The 23,275-nt window shown below is 39.7% G+C and overlaps 1 protein-coding gene and 1 non-coding gene across 2 annotated transcripts in view; both read left to right on the top strand.

The window, feature by feature from the left end:
- The window catches only part of LOC126106101 (ras-related protein Rab-32-like), a 426,954-nt gene that overhangs the window by 393,577 nt on the left and 10,102 nt on the right, over window positions 1–23,275 (top strand). Inside the window, exons 4-5 of the mRNA XM_049912349.1 lie at window positions 8,482–8,538; window positions 16,838–16,898. Of these exons, the coding sequence (XP_049768306.1) occupies window positions 8,482–8,538; window positions 16,838–16,898 (118 nt within the window). The remainder of the gene's footprint in view (window positions 1–8,481; window positions 8,539–16,837; window positions 16,899–23,275) is intronic.
- On the top strand, window positions 19,333–19,407 carry Trnas-uga (transfer RNA serine (anticodon UGA)). Its single transcript has one exon. It is a non-coding gene; the product is annotated as a tRNA-Ser (tRNA).

Below are 23,275 nucleotides of genomic sequence, written 5' to 3'. Positions count from 1 at the left end.
TCAAAACCTGACCAATACAAACTTGAGCAGTAATTTATCCAGTACGTAGATGGCAGCAACAGCATGCCCTGAAACTGGTAGTTTCCTAGGTGCTTGATATCCTCATGGTAGACAAAAATGACAGCCGAGTAGTGTGGAAGTAAGAAAAAGGTCTCTTTCTATTATTATTCTGTTTTTCTACTAATATACTGTCATCCTTACATACTGTATTTAAAAAAGAAAAATCTAAAAGCATTTCATGCGATTAACAGTGCCAGCGTATTAGCACTACTCATACTTGACTGTTAGTGCACTTTCATACTAGTGCTATGCAATTACTGCTTCTAAATGTTGATGTACAGCTTCACTGAATACTTTCCTTCATGGTCAGATTTACAGAGTGCACAATTCGTGAATGAGTATGGTAGTAGATTTATTCTTGCAGGCAGTTTGTTGCACTGACACGATATTTTTTTCAATGTGACCCCCTAAGTGTACAAAAAACACCATCACTAGATAAATTAAATTCTTCCACACCATGCTGACATTTTAGCAGGGCATTAAAATCTTAGATCAGCTGTAGTTGTGTTTGTAATCAGTGACTCAGTACATATATCCCAACAGACTTAAATAAGTAGCTGTTACATCCATCTCTAAAAATTAAGATAGAATTGATTTTTTTATATCAGTTTTATTCCTCAAATATTTTCCATAATTTTATCAAGCATAAAACTGAGACATCAACAGCCACCTTTTAATATCTTTTTAATATCTCCAGCTAATGGTAGTTTTGCGGTTTTTCTAACATTTCATCAGCAATTGAGGGGGAGGTTTTTGAAAACAGTAGCCATTTTTTAAAACAGTAGCCATTCATTGTGGTAAAATGCCAGGAAAAAAGATCTAAATGACAGACAGCCAAAGATACCAAAACGAGTGTCACCCTTCCCAATGTTTGGTGCCAAGTGTGACAGTTTCAGAGTTTTGAGATAGATAAAACAGCCTTGAATGTTGACACAAACAGTGGCCTTATGATACATTCAGCTTGTTATCTTACATTTGACGTGAGGGCAAACAACCACAAGTTTTGATAAATGTGACTGACCCAATAGTGAGCGGCCATGTGGCTGCTACCACAAACAGTCCCACAGAGACTTTGCTAATGTTTAGACCTAAGAGCAAATTGTAGGTGCACTTATGTGTCCACTGCCAAATTTGAGAAAGAATTTTATATAAAATAAAACACTTTGTAATGTAAAAAACTGACTTGATTCATAATTAGTGCAAAGAAAAACATTCAATTTTTCATTGTGTGCTTCACTTAATTGTTTAGATGTGGTTGGGAGTGAAGTTTCTTATATAGTTATGACCCTTACCAGTTTTGGGTAAGATTCATGTGACCTGTATACCCTTTTGATCATATTAAATTTAAAGGGTAAAGAGAACTTGTCTACCTACTAAAAGGTGATACTGTGATGATGATATAAACTTTCAGGGATGATGGTGAAGGATGAGTATACGAATTTGAGGTAAGGGACCTCTGGTCTGGAAAATAAAGCTGAATGTTATCAATGAAAATCTTTTTGATAACCACGACAGTAGACCTCTCTACAGCAAGCTCTAAGCTTTCTACATTTTGAAGTGTGGTAGTATAGAACAAAACAGGAAAAAAGTCCGGGAAACATACTGTCTTAAGTGCATGCCTTGGAGAGCTAGGAGCACTTTTTCATCTTCGCTACCGTGAAACACATCTCTTCTACTGAACAAGTGCTCGTACCTCTTACGATACGCATTTTAGAGCCTGTGCTTACTTGACACTTTTCCTTGTTTTGTCCACGCTAAGGCTGTTGGTAAATATCAAACTGCCAATATTGAGTGCCATTTTTTGTACATATTTATTTGAAGTTGTTCTTTTGAGATTGTAGAAGAACCTAATATTACTTTCTCTGTGTGAAAGAGTCTTACTACTTTTTGAGTCTTCAACACTTCCAATCTTTCTCTTTGACTGTATGAAGCAAATATATGTGCCACAAAAGTAGTAGTCCGACTGCACTAGGGGATGATGGTGTGAATGGAATAACAAGATTTCCTACTTGAAGAAACATCGCACCGGTTACGTTAAAAAACAGTTGCTGAAAATGATGAACAAGAATCCAAATGACAAGATTTGTCTCTGTGGTGGGTGGAGATGTGTAAGGGGACACTACCAACAGAAATTGCAACGTTTAGCTTCACCTGCAATTTTGACAATACAGCCACTAGGTCGCTGGCATTGCAGAAATGGAAAAAAGGGAAGTCGACATGAAGTGTTTCGGACAAATTCAATACGTGATAAAATAGAGTGACAGGCTCATCGGACACATTTTACTGTGCCACTTACATGCAATTACCAAAGTGGTTATTGCCAAGTGTGAAAGTGCATTATTTTTCCTCAGTTCTTGCTCTAACGGGGATAGGCAGGCTGCTGGTTCATTGGTGTAAAGCATAGCTAATAATTAATCAGTACTTAAATACATGCTCTAAAACCAGCAGTATATTTACAATGTGAAGGTGACATTTTTATGGACCGGAATTTCGATATTTTCTTTTCGCCATGTATATGCAACTTCAGTACTGTTCTTGTATGGGCAATTAAAATTATTAACTATCTTCAGCATTTTTCTATAAATTCTTTACAGTCTTTTCTGCTTTTCATTTCAATCTGCAGCTGTTGATTTCTTATCCAGACACAGGACCCAGTGCTCAATTTCTTGCATTCAGAAACTTTGCCTGGCTGCTTTTTTTATTCTTCAGCAGAAGAACTGAACAGGCCTTTTCCCTGAATTTGTATATCTGTCAACCCTGCTCCCATTTTTTGAGCACTATTTCCTATTATACACAATATTTGCACATACTTTTGAGTTTCTTTTCCCCTTTCCTGGTGGGCTTTAATCGGGATATTATGTCCATATTCATACAGTGTCTACTATCTCATCAAAATTTTAATATAACAATCCTCTAAGACTATAGCACAAATTTTACCATTATTTCTACAGCAGCAGCATTAATTTGGCACCAAAATAGCATTGCTCATGCAAGAGGCATTTGCTATTTACTAATATTGATGTAAGGGGCCACATGAAAATGAGACATGTTGAAGAAAAGTAAATAAACTGTTTATTAATTCAAAAGCAATTGTCATACATGTTAATACAGTTACACCATTGAGTGACAAGCTATTCAGTGACTGTGATGAAGCATGAAATGTCTTTCTCAAAGGCTCCAGAAACATGAAAATCACATAGAGAGAGATTGGAGTATGTCAGGGCTTCCCAGCTAAACTTCTACAGCATACTCGAGACAACCATGGCAACATATGGCGGGCATTATCCTGCAACAGAATAATGCCATCTGTCAATATATCTGGGCATTTGAACTTGACAGTGCACTTCAATCTTGCAGATTGTGGACATTCTTCACAGTGATGTTCTCTGGCTGCTGATATAATTTTTTTTCTTTATTCCTGATACTGTACTGATTGCAAATAGGAATATATGTTTGACTGTTGTCTTTCTAATGAACAACATAGTTTTTAGGATGTATATGTTTATTATAGTGAGCACACTTCTTTTTCGAAACAGGCCATGGTGTGATTCCTATTATTTAGGTCCACATACCAGATTTTTGACTTCATAGTTCAGATGTGAGGAAAACAAGACATTGTATGCAGGACAAAAGTATCTTTGCAAACCTTGCTAAAACACTGCTTAGAGTCAATAGGTGTGTCCCATTCCAGCTTGCCTTGAACAGATAAACCAAGGACACTTAATTGTAAACTTCACTTTGGCCGTCTTGAAACTTCATTCATGATCATGTTTCTGGTAAGCACCATGATGTCTCCCTACAGGAAATCTGGTCTATGTATTGCTGTAATGTGTGATGTAGCTTGGGACTCTCTGGCCAGCAACATGCAGCCTGCATTGGCTGGCCACTTAAAAGTCCAATTTCTTTCAGTGAAGTTAAGGACTTGATATAACACCTTCAGTGCTCCAATTGAGTTTAACTTATATGCAAGAGCTGCAGAGTATTCTGTGATTCAAAATAGTAAATCTGACATGTTTTGTTGTGTTTGTGTATTGGTTGAAACTTAGCAATATGGTATTGCTCAATTTGATATAAATCCACTTTTAACATAAACATATTTTTTTTTCTCTTGTGATCTATATTCCATTTGCAATACATATACCAAGCATATGTGATATCTACAAATTATTATTGAAGCTAAATTGTTCAAAATTTTATTGACCAGAGCATAGTTCACAGTCTGCTAACAACAGTGTAAATCATTCATGTATAAACATTTTTATTTGCAGAAATATTCGAAATGTACAATTCGAGAAAGCTACATCCTCTAACAAAATTTGACCCTGCAAATAATTCTTTGTTTAGAGTGACATATCTTATTTGAAAACCCTCATTCCAGACTTTCTAAATAATATTTTGCCTGTTTGGGTGGTCAACTTAGTTCTTAAAAATATGAAAAACTGTGCAGTGTTCACAGCAGAGTTGGTATATGACATTGCTGCTTTTAGAGGTGGCCTGGCCTCCTACCACAGGCTTACCCTACCCCATCAGAGGCTGCGCCACCAATGAAAGCAGCCATGTCATACACCAACTCTGCTGCAAACACGGCACAGCTATTTATGTTGTTGTGACTCAAACTAGCTGTCCATCAAGATAAATGGCCACTGCCAAACTGTTTTCAAGAACAAAGTTGACAACCTGGTGGCACACCATACTCACTTTCAATGGCTCTGCTTCACTACCCGAGCCATCTGGATCCTCACCTCCACTACCAGCTTCTCTGAACTATGCTGACGGGAGTTATCCTTCCAACACAACCTCTCTGCTCTTGCAACTGTTCTGATCTCAATCTCATGTAACCCACTGTCCCTGCACCCTCCACCTAACAGTTTCCCCATTCTACTGTCTTGTCATCCCCTCCCAATTCATGTCCCCACACCGCCTTCAGCATGTGGCCCTTCTCAACGGCTGTTACAATTGTACCAACCCTTATACCCACCACCTGTCCTTCCCACATTCCTAGCTGACAAACTGGAGACCTCCCTCAGAGTGGCTAGCCACCAAGCGCCCCCCCCCCCCCAAAGTCCCTCTCCCTGTCTTCCACCTCCCCCTCTCTCTACCCTCACCACACAACTCTAGCACCACCACAACCAGTATGGGCATAGGTGTGTGTGTGTGTGTGTGTGTGTGTGTGTGTGTGTGTGTGTGTGTGTTTACACTCTACTACAAATACTTTCCTATGGCACTTATACTCAAACAATGTAGTGTGTAATTATTTTAAAAATTACTTGAAGGTTCTTCTTATCGATAAATGCACTTTAAAGGAGGAAGAGGAGGTTATCGAGGAACATCACTGGCCATTCAGTGAACTTAGAAGGTAACTTTCAAATCACAAGAGACAACACCTTCAATGATTGAAAAGTTCAGTTTTCCTTATCTCCTGTATAGCATAAAGAAAAACAGAAGTTAAGAGTTATGAGCCCATCATACAAATTTTGTGCCTCAGGTCTTTATTACTTATTGATTCTCAGTAGATCATCCATGGGATTTACTGTTCACACAATGAGTACAACTATCAAATCATATAAATAATTACTGTGTATCTTAACTCCTTTAATGCATGGTACTGCAAAGAAGTCTCCTTAGACCATTAGACTATCCTAACGTACGACAGCCCATGTAAGTAACACCTTGCAGAGCCAGGCCACATATATAAATGCCACTTAGGTTGTAAACACTAAATGATTAAGGTAGTAGCGAATGTAACAGTGCTCTAGCCCCCCTTACATTGACAGCACTATCTGATGGCATAACAAACTGTCTTCAAATGAATCTTAAAAAATTAAAATTAGCTGTATGTTACATATAATAAATGTTAGCCAGCAAAATAAAAGCAAACAAGTAGACTATAAGTGAACATATCATGTGGTTTTCTTCGTAATATTTGCTTTATTACTTTTTGAATTATTTTTTCTTTTATTATTTGATCTTCTAATGGTAACTGGTTTTGAGTATAAATACAAACATTTAACATCATACTTGTCCTATTTTCCATGTTGTTGTTGTGGTCTTCAGTCCTGAGACTGGTTTGATGCAGCTCTCCATGCTACTCTATCCTGTGCAAGCTTCTTCATCTCCCAATATCTACTGCAACCTACATCCTTCTGAATCTGCTTAGTGTATTCATCTCTTGGTCTCCCTCTACGATTTTTACCCTCCAATGCTAAATTTGTGATCCCTTGATGCCTCAAAACATGTCCTACCAACCAATCCCTTCTTCTAGTTAAGTTGTGCCACAAACTTCTCTTCTCCCCAATCCTATTCAATACCTCCCCATTAGTTACGTGATCTACCCACCTTATCTTCAGCATTCTTCTGTAGCACCACATTTCGAAAGCTTCTATTCTTTTCTTGTCCAAACTAGTTATCGTCCATGTTTCACTTCCATACATGGCTACACTCCATACAAATACTTTCAGAAACGACTTCCTGACACTTAAATCTATACTCGATGTTAACAAATTCCTCTTCTTGAGAAACGCTTTCCTTGCCATTGCCAGTCTACATTTTATATCCTCTCTACTTCGACCATCATCGGTTATTTTACTCCCTAAATAGCAAAACTCCTTTACTACTTTAAGTGTCTCATTTCCTAATCTAATTTCCTCAGCATCACCCGACTTAATTTGACTACATTCCATTATCCTCGTTTTGCTTTTGCTGATGTTCATCTTATATCCTCCTTTCAAGACACTGTCCATTCCGTTCAACTGCTCTTCCAAGTCCTTTGCTGTCTCTGACAGAATTACAATGTCATCGGCGAACCTCAAAGTTTTTACTTCTTCTCCATGAATTTTAATACCTACTCCGAATTTTTCTTTTGTTTCCTTTACTGCTTGCTCAATATACAGATTGAATAAAATCGGGGAGAGGCTACAACCCTGTCTTACTCCTTTCCCAACCACTGCTTCCCTTTCATGCCCCTCGACTCTTATAACTGCCATCTGGTTTCTGTACAAACTGTAAATAGTCTTTCGCTCCCTGTTTTTTACCCCTGCCACCTTCAGAATTTGAAAGAGAGTATTCCAGTCAACATTGTCAAAAGCTTTCTCTAAGTCTACAAATGCTAGAAACGTAGGTTTGCCTTTTCTTAATCTTTCTTCTAAGATAAGTCGTAAGGTCAGTATTGCCTCACGTGTTCCAACATTTCTACGGAATCCAATCTGATCTCCCCCGAGGTCGGCTTCTACCAGTTTTCCATAGTGTAATGAATTTGCATGGGATAAAGTAGTACATTGCAGTATACTCATAACTTCGCAATTCACTATTTCCATAATGTCAGCACTATTTTATAAAATTTTCGCATGTAGATGATCATTTAAGTACTGCTAACAACTCAGTTGAAGATGCAACATTTGCTGTGACATGCTGAAGTGAGCACATATACTTACTTGTAACATGTTTTATTTGCTTTATTTTGCTGCACATTACTTTTTTATTTGTAACATATAGCTAATTTTATTTTTTAATGTTCATTTGTAGATCTGAAGATGACCTATACTGGCTGTACCCAGTTATTGAAAACAAAATAAAGACTGTGACCTAGACAGTGTTACTCAATCAAATAGAGTGGTCAACATTTCCCATATGATGAGCAGCTACATTAAACAAATGTCATTTGAGTGATCTGGAAGGGCATAGATGAACAAAAGATGAACCAGAACTGGTGGTTGGTTGACCTGAGCACACAGTTAATTTGGTTATGCTCTGTGAACACCCTTCTCCTGTGTTCAGTTTCTGCAAATGGAAAATCTTTATTTTGCAGTAATGTAGAGGGCTTCTGGCAGCTCCAAAAATGAACATTCTACATAATAATTAGATAATGTCAACAGATTCATCAAAGTAGTCTTAAACTGCCCTTTTGCACAATGTCAACTTCTTTCAACCAGTTCTCTCCAAGGAAGAGAATCATAAAAACTTAGATCTATACTAACATTAAACAGATAGCTTTTGTAGACACTGTCCTTAAAAATATATACATTACCTGCCTTCATTAAAGATACAAAGACAAGGTTCGATTTGTCTGCTAGTGAATCCAGTAATGTGTGTGCTCTCCAAAAGAATACGTCCATCTTGTGAAAGAAATGCTCTTGTGGCAAATTGCTATTCTTCACCCCGCATGATGAAAGCATTGTCTATCAACACTGTATCGAAACAGCCATGTGTTACTAACTTACCTGCCTAGCACTTCCAAGGCCGAGGGGTGCACGCCACGATTGTCGGGGAGTGTTTGGCCTGCTGACCTGACCTGCTGACTTCATCTGTTTCAGGGACATTGGAAGCGAAGAACGGGTTCGGTACATGAACAGAGTGTTCTACAGAGATTCGTGAGTATACAGTTCTTTATTTTCTTTCACAAATATGAATTTTCATGTGTTTCAGGGATATTGCAGGTCATGAACGTTTTGGGTACATGACAAAGGTGTACTACAAATATGCGTGAGTACCAGTTTTTTAATTAATATTTCTCACAAAAGCACAAGTGTCTTGCACATAAATCAGAATGTGTTGGTAAGATGCATGGTGGTCTACTGCAAAGCATGGATAGCAGACATAAAACAGAGATAATATTTTGCTTCTATGTCAAATCTCCCCCCCCCCCCCCCCCCCAAAAATGCACTGTTGTTGTTGCTGTTGCTGTTGTTATCGTCACTGCTTCTTCATCTGAAGACTGGTTTGCTGCAGCTTTCCATCTTAGTCTATACTGTGCAAGCCTCTTCATCTCAACATAACTACTGCAACCTATAAGGGTCGGACAAAAAACGCGGGAAAACAGGGAGAAATACATGCTTGAACATAGATGCAGATGCTAGTCGACCCTGCAGGTTGCGGGCTGTATTTGATCGTGAACGGCACCTGTGCACTGTCCTAAATACGTTGCAATTGTCAATCGTGGTCATAACAGTATTCTGTGTAGTTGTCAGGACATTATGTTGGAAATAAGTAAATCTGGAAGTGGGAAAATAGCTGGTGCTTGTATGGTGGATGCTCTCATAACCAAGGCAGCCAAAGTATTTACATCACACACAGAGAGAGCATAAAATCATCATCCAGCAAGTCACAACAGTGATGAAACTGTGTGTCAAGTGATCATAACAGTCAGTTATTGAAGACAATTATGACAAAAAATATGAGGACATCATCTGCTAAAATCATTTCAGAACTGAATGCCAAGGATTATGTGACCATTTTCATTGATCAAGTGCATCATTGATCAGGTGCCCTGGTACAGCATTTGTTTTCCAATGACGATGCTACGTTCCAAGACGGCAGGGGTTCCTGTTCACACTGCTCACCTTGATTGAGACTGGATCTATCAGCACAAGGATGACTTATGGTATCTCCCCTGGTATCACAGTCACAAGATCTCAATACTACTGAGCCTTTGTGGTCTACAGCGGGGAGAATGGTGCGTGATAGCCACCCATCTCCGTCATTACTACCTGAACTTGCCACTATTTTACAGGAAGAACAGTATAATATATCCTTGGAAACCATACGGGACCTGTATTTATCCATTCATAGATGACTGGGAGCTGTTTCTTCCCTTTTTTGTGTTTCCATAATTTTATCTATCACCTATAAATCCCCGGGTTCGATTCCCGGCGGGGTTAGGGATTCTTCCTGCCTCAAGATGACTGGGTGTTGTTGTGTTGTCTTCATCATCATTCATCCCCCATTACAGTCGGAGGAAGGCAATGGCAAACCACCTCTGCTAGGACCTTGCCTAGTAAGGCGGTGCGGATCTCCCGCATCGTCCCCTATGCTCCTCGGAGTATGGGACGTCATCATCATCATCATCATCACCTATAAATCCATTTGAACCTGCTTACTGTATTTGAGCTTTCGTCTCTCATTTCCCTCGGTAACCAAATAGACGATTCTTGAGGCATCAGGATGTGTCCCATCAACTAGTCTCTTTATTTTAAACAAATTTCTTTTTTTCTCTAATTTCATTCACAACCCATCTAATCTTCAGCACCACACTTCAAAATCTTGTATTCTCATATTAATTATCATCCCCATTTTACTTCCACAAAGATTACACTTGAGACAAACAGTGAAAAATACTTTCTAATACTTAAACTTCATCATTGACAAATTTCTCTGTTTCAGAAAACTTCCCATGCTATTTCAAGTCTGTATTTTAGATTCACACTGCTTCAGCCATCATCAGTTATTTCGCTGCCCAAATAGCAAAACTCGTCTTCTATTCTTAGTGCAACATTTCTTAATCTAATTACCTCAGCAGTGCCTGATTTATTTCGACAACATCCATAGTCTTGTTTTACTTTCCTCGAAGCTCATCTCGTAACCTGTTTTCACATTATCTGTTCTGTTCAACTGATACTCTAAACACATAGCAGTCTCGTGAAATAATTTTAATGTTCCAGAAAACTCGAAAAATATCTTCTCTCTTCTCCTAGATTTCCTTTAATGCTTAGCCAGTGTACAAAATTAATATCATGAGGACTACACTATGGCCTTGTCAAACTCTCATTTCTGGAGTTTTCATCTACTGACTCCCTTCCACATTCAGCTCTTGCAACTGTAGTTCAGTCAGCATGATGTAAAGATAGCATCTACTACAATCAGTATGTTAAATTATGGCAAGGAATTACGGACCGTGGACTTGTTATCTAGTGAACTTTCCTCCACACTCTTTAAATTACTCAACAAAGCAACAGCAATCGTAAAAAAATTTCTGAAAAACCATTTTCTACACTTGCAATGATGGCCAACTAGGCAGGCAAATGTGGAAGACTGGGAAATACTACCCATTGTTCGTCAAAGGTGGCTTGCATATTTGGTCAAGCCAAAACTCGTCTGGAGCAGTTGCTACCTTGACTTGTTTATACTTAATACAGGTGTACTGTATCCTATGACATTTGAAACTGACACACTTCGTGTTTCTCTACAACACACAAAAAGTGGCATGTAATGCACATGCATCCTTACTACAAGGCAACTGAAAAGGAGGGCTTGCAAAGAAGCGTTTATCTACTCTGCAGAAAAAGTTTTACATCCGTGTGCCTACTGCTGCAGATTTTGGTCAGTGGAGGGCAGCGAATGGTATTAGTATCATGAATGCCTTTTAAGTTTTTACACAAAAAAAAAGAACCGACACGTTTGCATCCTTTCGGACCAATTCCGGAAACATTTTATTCACTTTCTAAATCTACAGATATATTTCGCAAACCACCATACAGTGCATGTTGGAGGATACCTTTCACCATTACCAACCAATGCCTCCACACCAGTTCTAATTTCTCTTATCTTGTCCCCCGTGTTCCTTATACGAAATGTATATTGGTGGCAGTAAAATCATTCTGCAGTTAGCCGCAAATGCCAGTTCTCTAATTCTTCTCAATGATGTTACTTGAAAAGATCATCTTCTTTCCTTCAGGGATTCCTATCCGAGTTCACGAAGCATCTCCATGAAACAAACCTACTGGTAACAAACCTAGCAGTATTCCCCTAAACTGTTTTGATGCCTTACTTTAATCCAACTGCATGGGGATCTCAAACATTTGAGCAGTATGAAAGTATGAATGGCACTAGTGTTCTATAAGTGGTCTCCTGTATATATGAGCCACACTTTCCACGTATTTTCCCCATGAATCAGAGTCGACCATTTGTATTCCCTGCTACCAACCTATGCGGCTATTGCATCTCATTTCGCTTTTCAGTGCTACACCTAGATATTTCATCAATGTGATTTTCAAGCAGCAAACCATTTGCCAACCCCTCCCCCCAAAACACACACACACACACACACACACACACACACACACACACACACACACACAGCACTATTTTCAGCAACCTAAATTGCCATCTTCAGATCTGAAAAAGTATTACATAACTTTTTTACAGTCTAATAGTCATTATTCACTATGAAGAAGCAATTCTAATACACATATTACATATCATCTACACACATGGACCATTGCGCCCTTCTATGTGGCCATTTAGTCACGGGCATATGTGGGAATAACTGTAATGTAAGTAAAAATGGTTATGGAAAATCAAAACATAAATCGGTTAGCAGTAGTACACAGCACTGCACATCAGCAAAGTTTGCACTGATAAACTATATTGCAGTGACAGACATAACAAAATCTTTATTGTGTTAACAATGTGCCCACTCTTCCATACAAAACAGACCTTGCTTGTAACGTAGCGAGGCAGATTACAGTGAGAAATATTGAGACTGTTCTGACGAAAAATTTCAACACTCGTGTATGTTCTGCCCTGGTGATATGACACGATGCGTTCTGCAGCATTGAAAATGCATGTCCTGCCTGAAAATTCACTGCATTCCTATAAATAGTTTTGTTCCCTCTGTAACACTTTCGTTGCTGTAGCATTTTGTGTTAGGTGTAATTTTGTTGCTTGTTTTTCCTTTCATGCTTGCTTTCTAAACACCGTAACCTTATCTGCAACTCTTTTTTCCAACAAAATTTGCTGTATAAACTAAAACCTATGTACAAATTCAAAATTGGTGACTAACCAGACAGGAGGATCTAGAAGGCTACTGTTGGTATTGGAGCACTGGAGTGGGACTTTTCATTCTCAGTGTCTTATTTTCTGCAGTTGCTTTGATCTCTTCTTAGTGATTTCCTATCACTTGCATTTTCCTTACTTTATTCTGAAATATGTGGTATCTCCAGTGATTTAACTCAATATGTAGGAGCTCTCATAACATGCTATTATTACTGCTTTACGTGTATTAATCAGGCCATGACTCTGTTGTGTTGTTAGCTTATAAGACTAATCTGCACTAGATAAAATAATTATACTTTATGAACAATAATGATATAGATGTATATCAAGCAACACAATCAAAATAAAAGTGCCACAAAGCTGCTTTACTTGGGAATGCCCTAGACGATGTGGTACGCACCTGTTTCACCTCGAGGAAAAGTTTCGCATCGTTTCTCTTCATATGCTTCAGTGTTTTGCTTGCTCCGGGTTAGAATATGGGTGAGCAGCCAGTGTTACATTGCAACTGAAGGTAATAGTGACAACTGGTCAAGTCACAAAGGCTGCAGGATTTCATTTATGTTGATGTGGATTATTTACCATGTAGACACATCTGCACTAACTAACTATGCTTCAATGCTTTACGATCTCAACTGATGTCTTTTAAACACTTTTATACTGTCTTAAGTAGTGCTATTGACATTTTCTTACCTGCCTTTTGATCATATGGACCCATAATACTAGAGTTCATACAAAATAACAAGACACCACTGCAGAAAGGCATTTTTGTCCCGAGTGCAGGGGATTTCATTCCGTTGTTCCGAAGGGACACTTGCCGCTGTTGTCAACTATCAAACTGCATATTTTCACCACTCTACTACATAGCATGGCACCACATTCTTCATCCACAGTAGGTGCAGCAAAAGTTCATCATAATCAAGCACATGTGACTAAATATGGTCCAGTCACATTAATTCGACCACCTACCATAATTTCCAGTGCAGACATGCAAGAGGAGTGTCAATGAGTGTCTGGCAGGTACCCAACAGGGATGCTGACTCCAGTGCCGTGGCACAAACAGCTCGATTGAGGTGTTCCCACAGATTCTCGATCAAATTTTAATCCGAAGAGTTTGCTGACCAGGGAAGTACCGTAAACTCAACCTGGTACTCTTTGAACCACACGTACATTTCGAGCTGTGTCACACATTGCATTGTCCTGCTTATAGATGCCATTGTGCCAAAGAAAAACCAAACAGCATGTAGGGGTGGATATGACCCCCAAGGGTAGATGTACAATTTTCTTGATCCATTGTACCTTCCAGAGTAACGAAATCATCTATCGAATGTCAGAAAAACATTCCCCAGACCACAATGCTCCTTCCTCCAGCCTGAACCCTTCTGACAATTTTTGCAAGGCCATAGGTGTCAATGGCCATCTATCTGATGGAAAATAAAATGTGATCAATCTGAAAAGGCCACCTATCACCACTCAGTAGACGACTACATGGTATTGGCATGCAAATACAAGCCTTTGCTGCCGATGAACAAGTCAGCGTGAGTGCATGAACTGGGTACCTGCTGAGGAGACCCATACACAGCAACATTTGCTGAACAGTCGTTGAGGAGACACTGTTTGTAGCCCCTTGGTTCATCTGGGTGGTCAGGTGCTCAAAAGTTACCCATCTACTCACCTGTACACGCCTCTGCAGCTGTCATCACCACAGTTGTCTCATCAATGGCTTTGGACAGTGCCATTTTGCATGCATGGTACACGTAAACCGTGGAAGCACACAAACAGTTTACAAACTTAGCAATTTCAAAAACGCTTCCACCCTCGCCACAAAAGCCAATGATCGTACCCTTTTGGATGTTGATAAATTACTCCATTTCTGCATTACCAAGGACTGTACTGTTTTCTGCATCCCAAACACCATTCATATACCTTCACTGCTATTGCTGTCACTTGCCACCTGTGTGTGTTTCTTGCACATTGACATCAAACATAGGCAGTGGTCACATTAATGTGACTGGACCTTTATACAATGCAAAAAAATTTTAGCAGGACAGGCAAATTTAGATGCAAAAATCTCATTGAGAAGTGTGCTTGAGAGGGTTGCACATTGAGGAGAATAAAGGAGTAGGTGAAAGACTTACCTTCAATGCCTCCCTTCTTTGAAAAAACATACAAGGAGGAAATGAAAATTTTATTTTTTATAGCCAAACGGGTTGTCAGGGGACTGACACACACTTTCCATGTGAATGTATCCTTCCGTGACACTGTCAGTATTGCAGTAGGTGAGACATAGTACACTTCATCTTTTACCCTCTTTTTTCACGATATTTTCTTCTGGCAGCACATGGTTGGTCCTCTATTTATGCACCTGTTTCTTTTTTTGTACTGCTGTAACCTGTTAACATGATCATTTGAACCTTCACTAACTATAGCTTACAAGTTAAGCGTAGGCTTCAGCTGTCGAACTGCACCTTCCTCACCGCATGATGGCCATTGGCAATGCAACCCCCAACCGCTACCATTGTCCTCTCTCCTACTGCCCTGTCGGGCAAATGTCGATAGATCTATTTTGTGTGGACCTTACCACTGCCATTGCCAGTAACAGTAATAATGGACTGCAGCATACCGACAGACATACTGACAGTGTTCAGAATAGCTGAAACATGACAAGACAATTTATACAACAATCACAATGGTATGTTAAATTCTTAAGAGATCTGTCTCAACCATCCGAAATCAAAACAAGAGTAAGACAAGGAGAGGGTCTCTCACCAACTCTGTTTAACTGTATCCTGGAGAAGGTAATCCAAGAATGGATGCATCAAATGAGTTGACTAACATAATATTCCAAAAGGAATCACTTTTGGCTATGAAAAGTCTAGGCTTCAACTCAAATGCTTAACTCTTGCAGATGATCTAGTAATTTGTGTGCAAAATCTAGACACTGCAGCCAGCAGATCAAACATGAATAATAAAGATGATGTTTCGTGACAGAGAAACACAGACGTTAAAGCAGGGAGAACTCAAACCAAACAGCAAAGAGAAGATAGCAGTTGAAGAAAGAGCAGGGAGATAGCATCCACACTACACCAGAACATTTGCAAATCCAGATCCCTATCTTATCATGCCAAATTCAGACTATTCTGGCTTAGTTACGCCTGAATGTTTAAACACCGCAGAATACCAACGAGAGAGAGAGAGAGAGAGAGAGAGAGAGAGAGAGAGAGAGAGAGAGAGAGAGAGAGAGAGTATTAGCAGGAGAGTTTACATTTCATTTCAGATTTGAAAAATATCAACCTCAATAAAGAAAAGAAGGCTGTATTTTTATGCACATATCCAAAAAAAAAAGGAAAGGGCTGAAAATAAAACATGAACTTACCACAGGATCAGAAACATAATTTATATGTGTAAGAGAAGTATATCTGGATCCAGGTTAAGTGTGGGAGCAATAAAAAAGGTACAGGAAACAGAGAGAGGGTCAAAGCAAAAATGAGTGGGATGAAACAAGAAAGAAAGAGTGTGAAGAGTATTCTCAGAATAGGGAGTTAGAGAACAAAGGGATACAAGCGAAGATGAAAAGAAGTCGAAGTGAAGGCAGTTGTGTAATCACAGCCCATAAAAGACTGGAAGGATCTAATAATAATAATATAGTCACATTGGCTTTAGAGTTCTAACAGACTGAGCAATTGGATCTTCTGTTACTTTTTCAACAAGGAAACCAAGTATGTGTGGGAGAGAGAGAGAGAGAGAGAGAGAGAGAGAGAGAGAGAGAGAGACCAGCAAGAAGTGGGGATAACACTGGATGATAACCATAAATCACAAGACCATCTTGTTTCCCAAAAGAAGCTAAAATCAAAAAAAGGGCAAGAAGGGTACTGAAATGAGGTGCCAGCAGCACAGGGGACAAATGTGTGCATACTGGGCTAAAATTTAAGGTGCAAGGAAAAGTGCAATTGAAATAAAAAGGTACAGAGGCAGCCAATACAAGAAGAAGAAGAAGAAGAAGAATTATTGGGCAGTTAGTAATACCATTTACTCTATTTTTTTAAATTTAAACTTTTCATCCAGAAATTAACATATTTCCTTTGAAAATAATTCATATAGCATTTCAATATTGGTAGTCACTTAAACTGGAAACTATAATTGTAATTATTACAGCCATCCCTGGAAATTATTTTGCTGTTGAGCATGCACTTCTAACAAAATAGAATGTATTAATTGTGAACGACTGTTTCAGGTCAGGTGCTGCAATTGTATTTGATGTGTCAAGGATAGCAACATTTCATTCAGCGCAAAAGGTAAGACTTTATTTTCATATGTTACACCGCCAACAAATCTATGGAAATGGGAAATTTGAAAAAAATTGTACTCTGACTTTTGCAGAATTTATTCTTTGGTAGCTAAGTAAGATATAAAAACAAACACTCAAGTATACAGTAAGTGGATGGAGGATGAGGTAAGTCATTAAGGGGAATATGAGCACACAATTTGAATTCCCAACAAATTAGAAGCACTACCTTCACAAAGAGTGGAACTGTTTCAAAATAAATGGATTCTAGAGAAAAATTTGGCAGTGAAATTGCAAAATGCTCAGTGATATAATAATGTAAATTCCAGAATTGAAACATACAAAAAATAATGAAAGCAAGCATTCACCTGCTGAGAAATGTTACTGCTGCAGTGCATATAGAGTCTGACACAAGTGATAATTTATAACTATTCTAACTTTAACAGCTTTCTCTCTCTCTCTCTCTCTCTCTCTCTCTCTCTCTCTCTCTCCCTCCCTCCCTCCCTCTCCCCCATATGATCAATTGCCTCATTATTGGCTTACCAAATGACACAACAGAGTAGAAATTACACATGATGATGCTTCCCTATTAAACATGAAATGGGTTTCGACATGTCAAAAATTGGCAAATGTTATTTTGTAGACAAAGTGAAAATTCATTTTCTTGAAGACACCATCAACATAAGATTGCTTTTACTACCTAAATATTCTCTCACCACTTTTTTATTTCTTTCATAGAAATACATCTCATTTTTATAATATTAATTCACAGTAAGAGTAAATACAGGTTTAATGATAAGTTGCCATACAAATGGTAAAAGTAACAACTAATGTTTTTTTGTACATAATAAATGGTATCTTGTATAATATGTTACAGAATAAATACCACATCTCTCCGTTCCACATAGACATACAATGAGTCGCGCTAACTCATTTTGGCAAATGTGACTATTCTTTCTCCTGTTGTCTGTCATCAAACTCAGATGAGTATTCTTTCCAGTTGGCCCACATTACTGATTTTATGCTGGTACACAATTAATTTTAAAAGCCTCACAGGTAAATGTCCATTTGAGGGAGGCCTAGCAACCTGAATAGCCACTCTGCTGGGCAATGACAACTGGTCCATTTACTCGGAAACTGCTGACCAATCATTGATGCACTTCGGCGCTGTAATCGAGTGGTGTCCATCTTTCTGGAAGAATGTATGTAAGTCTCCATGTTCGTCGAGGATTGACACAAAGACATAATTTTTCAACATGCCGAGGTAGACCATCACATTGACTTTTCCTTCAATGGAAAAAAAAGGATCAACAAATTCTGTACCACATCATGGTTTTCATCCACATTAACTTTCACAGTCTGACATCTAACTTGAAATTCTATCACTTTACCACAGCCATAAAGTGTTTCCTCATCTGAAAAAAGGACGGAATTAACAAAATCAAACATTCTCATGCATATTCAGTATTCATTCACCAGTGCTTCCCAACACCAGTGTCAACCTGTCAAATACTGCCACTCGTTAAAACCACAAAATCCTCATGATGCTGCTTTGGCTGATTCCCACTTATGCAAGCAGAGTCACATCGAGTCCCATTTTTCAGACTTTTGGCTACCTCTGGTAGCACCTGTCTAGACATACCTTCATCTGTTACCATCTTTGGTTTCAAGATCTGCTTAAATCTGCCCTTTCCAACTGCTTAACCATACTGAAAACAAGAAGGGAATTAGTTTTTGCATCCACCATTCGTATTGAGACTGAAGACTCAGCCCACTACTTAATATTCAGAAGTAAAAACAAAATGTGACATATCGTATGTAGTATTTAGTGAAACATTATTTACTTGCATGAAATGAGAGCACTCTTCGAGGGTGTAACAAAACAGTTACTGGTAAGTAGTTTATTTAACAGGATGTGGTAAAGTGTCAGACTACAAATCAAAAGATCTTAGGTTCAATCCCTGGTCAATCCTAGCATTTTTATCAGTCACCTGCCATTTCTTTCACCAATGGCAATGTTTCTTGAAGCAAAAAAAGCTAAGTTATTCTGTGGTTCAGAATCCATGTTAAACTGTATGTCCATCTGTGACTGGCTGGGTGTCAGTTCAAAGATAGGAGAAAGCAACAGCACACAACCTCCAACAAGACAGTGATCAGAAAAGCACTATAGTGCTCAAAACAATCTTTGGACTGAAACTTCCTGGCAGATTAAAAGTGTGTGCCCGACCGAGACTCGAACTCGGGACCTTTGCCTTTCGCGGGCAAGTGCTCTACCAACTGAGCTACCGAAGCACGACCCACGCCCGGTACTCACAGCTTCACTTCTGCCAGTATCTCGTCTCCTACCTTCCAAACTCAGTATCTCGTCTCCTACCTTCCAAACTTTGGAAGGTAGGAGACGAGATACTGGCAGAAGTGAAGCTGAGAGTACCGGGTGTGGGTCGTGCTTCGGTAGCTCAGTTGGTAGAGCACTTGCCCGTGAAAGGCAAAGGTCCCGAGTTCGAGTCTCGGTCGGGCACACAGTTTTAATCTGCCAGGAAGTTTCATATCAGCACACACTCCGCTGCAGAGTGAGAATCTCATTCTGGAATCTTTGGACTGATGACATCTTTACTTTAGTTTATTTGAGGTACAGTCTCATCTTCAGTGTAAGAATTTTTGAAACAGTACTGAGTAATGCATTTGTTAATCTGATTCCTACATTCAATTATTTCTTCTCACACTACACTATCCTGTAACTATTAACATGGCATTTGTCTTTGGTTTCTGTGTTATGTTGGTGCAGCTTAGAGTTCATGGTTGGCTGCAATGATGTGACCAACATCATAACATATAATTACGGTTAAAATATTAGTTCTGAGAACAAACTTTAGCGACACAAAAGTCTTCAGGTCCTGAACTACAGATGATTATCATAGATCTTTCCTGCAGACCAGCAGCCCCCCATTTAAGTTACCAAAGTATTGAGTCAAGTTTTCATATTCCTTACCTGCACACATGGTTACTCAATTGTATTTGCCATTAGTATTCATTACTGTTTATAACTCAACCACTTGAAAATTACATAAGTCAATATCGCAATTGTGGAAACTATAATAAATAGTGCCGTTCATGACAATTATATATAATAGAGGGAAACATTCCACGTGGGAAAAATATATCTAAAAACAAAGATGCCAGAACTTATTAAATGAAAGCGTTTATATGTTGATAGAGACAATAACACACACACACACACACACACACACACACACACACACACACACATATACAGGGTTATTACAAATGATTGAAGCGATTTCATAGGTCTACAATAACTTTATTATTTGAGATATTTTCAAAATGCTTTGCACACACATACAAAAACTCAAAAAGTTTTTTAGGCATTCACAAATGTTCGATATGTGCCCCTTTAGTGATTCGGCAGACATAAAGCCGATAATAGAGTTCCTCCCACACTCGGCGCAGCATGTCCCCATCAATGAGTTCGAAAGCATCGTTGATGCGAGCTCGCAGTTCTGGCACGTTTCTTGGTAGAGGAGGTTTAAACACTGAATCTTTCACATAACCCCACAGAAAGAAATCGCATGGGGTTAAGTCGGGAGAGCATGGAGGCCATGACATGAATTGCTGATCATGATCTCCACCACGACCGATCCATCGGTTTTCCAATCTCCTGTTTAAGAAATGCCGAACATCATGATGGAAGTGCGGTGGAACACCATCCTGTTGAAAGATGAAGTCGGCGCTGTCGGTCTCCAGTTGTGGCATGAGCCAATTTTCCGCGGGCTACGCATGAAACTTGCCCGCATGCGTTCAACCGTTTCTTCGCTCACTGCAGGCCGACCCGTTGATTTCCCCTTACAGAGGCATCCAGAAGCTTTAAACTGCGCATACCATCGCCGAATGGAGTTAGCAGTTGGTGGATCTTTGTTGAACTTCGTCCTGAAGTGTCGTTGCATTGTTATGACTGACTGATGTGAGTGCATTTCAAGCACGACACGCGCTTTCTCGGCTCCTGTCGCCATTTTGTCTCACTGCGCTCTCGAGCGCTCTGACGGCAGAAACCTGAAGTGTGGCTTCAGCCGAACAAAACTTTTGAGTTTTTCTACGTATCTGTAGTGTGTCGTGACCATATGTGAATGAATGGAGCTACAGTGAATTTATGAAATCGCTTCAATCATTTGTAATAGCCCTGTATATCGATCTGCACATATACAGACACAGGCAGACATATGTAAAGGCAAAGAGGTTGTGCAGAGATGTCAGTTGAGGCAGAAGTACAGAGGCAAAGATGTTGTTGAATGACAGGTGAGGTACGAGTGGCGGCAACTTGAAATTAGCGGAGGTTGAGGCCTGGTGGGTAATGGGAAGAGAGAATATATTGAAGGGCAAGTTCCCATCTCCGGAGTTCTGATAGGTTGGTGTCAGTGGGAAGTATCCAGATAACCTGGACAGTGTAACACTGGGCCAAGATGTGCTGGCCGTGCACTAAGGCATGTTTAGCCACAGGGTGATCCTCATTATCAACAAACACTGTATGCCTGTGTCCGTTCACGTGAATGGACAGTTTGTTGCTGGTCATTCCCACATAGAAGGCTTCACAGTATAGGCATGTCAGTTGGTAAATCACGTGGGTGCTTTCACATGTGGCTCTGCCTTTGATCGTGTACACCTTCCGGATTACAGGACTGGAGTAGGTGGTGGTGGGAGGGAGCATGGGACAGGTTTTACACCGGGGGCGGTTACAAGGGTAGGAGCCAGAGGGTAGGGAAGGTGGTTTCGGGATTTCATAGGGATGAACTAAGAGGTTACGAAGGTTAGGTGGACGGCGGAAAGACACTCTAGGTGGAATGGGGAGGATTTCATGAAGGATGGAACTCATTTCAGGGCAGGATTCGAGCCCTGCTGGAGAGCCACATTCAGAGTCTGCTCCAGTCCCGGAAAGTATCCTGTCACAAGTGGGGCACTTTTGGGGTTCTTCCGTGGGAGGTTCTGGGTTTGAGGGGATGAGGAAGTGGCACTGGTTATTTGCTTCTGTACCAGGTCGGGAGGGTAGTTGTGGGATGCGAAAGCTGTTTTCAGGTTATTGGTGTAATGGTTCAGCGATTCAGGACTCAAGCAGATTCGTTTGCCACGAAGACCTAAGCTGTAGGTAAGGGACCGTTTGATATGGAATGGGTGGCAGCTAATGGAGGTACTGTTGATTGTTGGTGGGTTTGATGTGGACGGATTTGTGAAGCTGGCCATTGGACAGATGGAGGTCAATGTCGAGGAAAGTGGCATGGGATTTGGAGTAGGACCAGGTGAATCTGATGGAACCAAAGGAGTTGAGGTTGGAGAGGAAATTCTGGAGTTCTTCTTCACTGTGAGTCCAGATCATGAAGATGTCATCAATAAATCTGTACCAAACTTTGGGTTGGCAGGCCTGGGTAACCAAGAAGGCTTCCTCTAAGCGACCCATGAATAGGTTGGCGTACGAGGGGGCCATCCTGGCTAAGGAACTGCATGTGTCTGTATATGTGCGGATGGATGTGTGTGTGTGTGTGTGTGTGTGCGCGCGCACGAGTGTATACCTGTCCTTTTTTCCACCTAAGGTAAGTATTTCCGCTCCCGGGATTGGAATGACTCCTTACCATCTCCCTTAAAACCCACATCCTTTAGACTTTCCCTCTCCTTCCCTCTTTCCTGATGAAGCAACCGTGGGTTGCGAAAGCTTGAATTTTGTGTGTGTGTTTATGTTTATTTGTGTGTCTATCAACATACCAACGCTTTACTTTGGTAAGTTACATCACCTTTTTTTTAGATATATATATTGTGTGTGTATGTTTGATAACATCTGTTCACACATCATCTCCTCCACTTAAAAACTTGCCCAACTCACTTCAACAATCTACTCAGTCTTGGTTTCGGATTGCATCAGCCTCTCTTAAATAAGCAATGCAGCAGACCCTCGATTATCTGACCTACAATTAACCGACTCCTCAAATTACCCAACCATGCTTACAACCATTCATCTGCGCTCTGCGCACATCAATGTGCCAACGTTATCGACCGATTTTACTCGTCACAAGTGATCAGCCAAGTGACACTATTCACACTGGCTCAGTTTAAAGGGGTATTGCATTACCAGATTGCTTTACTGTACTCCTCAATCTGCTGCTTCACCAGTGAGCTTTTTAAGATTATTGTGCTTCTCATTTTAATTTCAAAATTGTAGTGTAATTTTATACAGTTTTTTTAAAGTTGTGATCAAGTTGTGATCAAGAAGGTAAGGGTAGAATAAAAATGGCTACAAATTAGAAATGTAAACATGTTGTATGCACATCGAAACAGAAACTGTGTTCTACAAAGAAATGGAAAAGGTGAGTCAGTTACTAAATAAGC

Source organism: Schistocerca cancellata, chromosome 10, assembly GCF_023864275.1.
Source record: "Schistocerca cancellata isolate TAMUIC-IGC-003103 chromosome 10, iqSchCanc2.1, whole genome shotgun sequence".
Lineage (NCBI taxonomy): Eukaryota > Metazoa > Arthropoda > Insecta > Orthoptera > Acrididae > Schistocerca > Schistocerca cancellata.
This window is presented reverse-complemented; position numbering and strand designations above follow the sequence as displayed.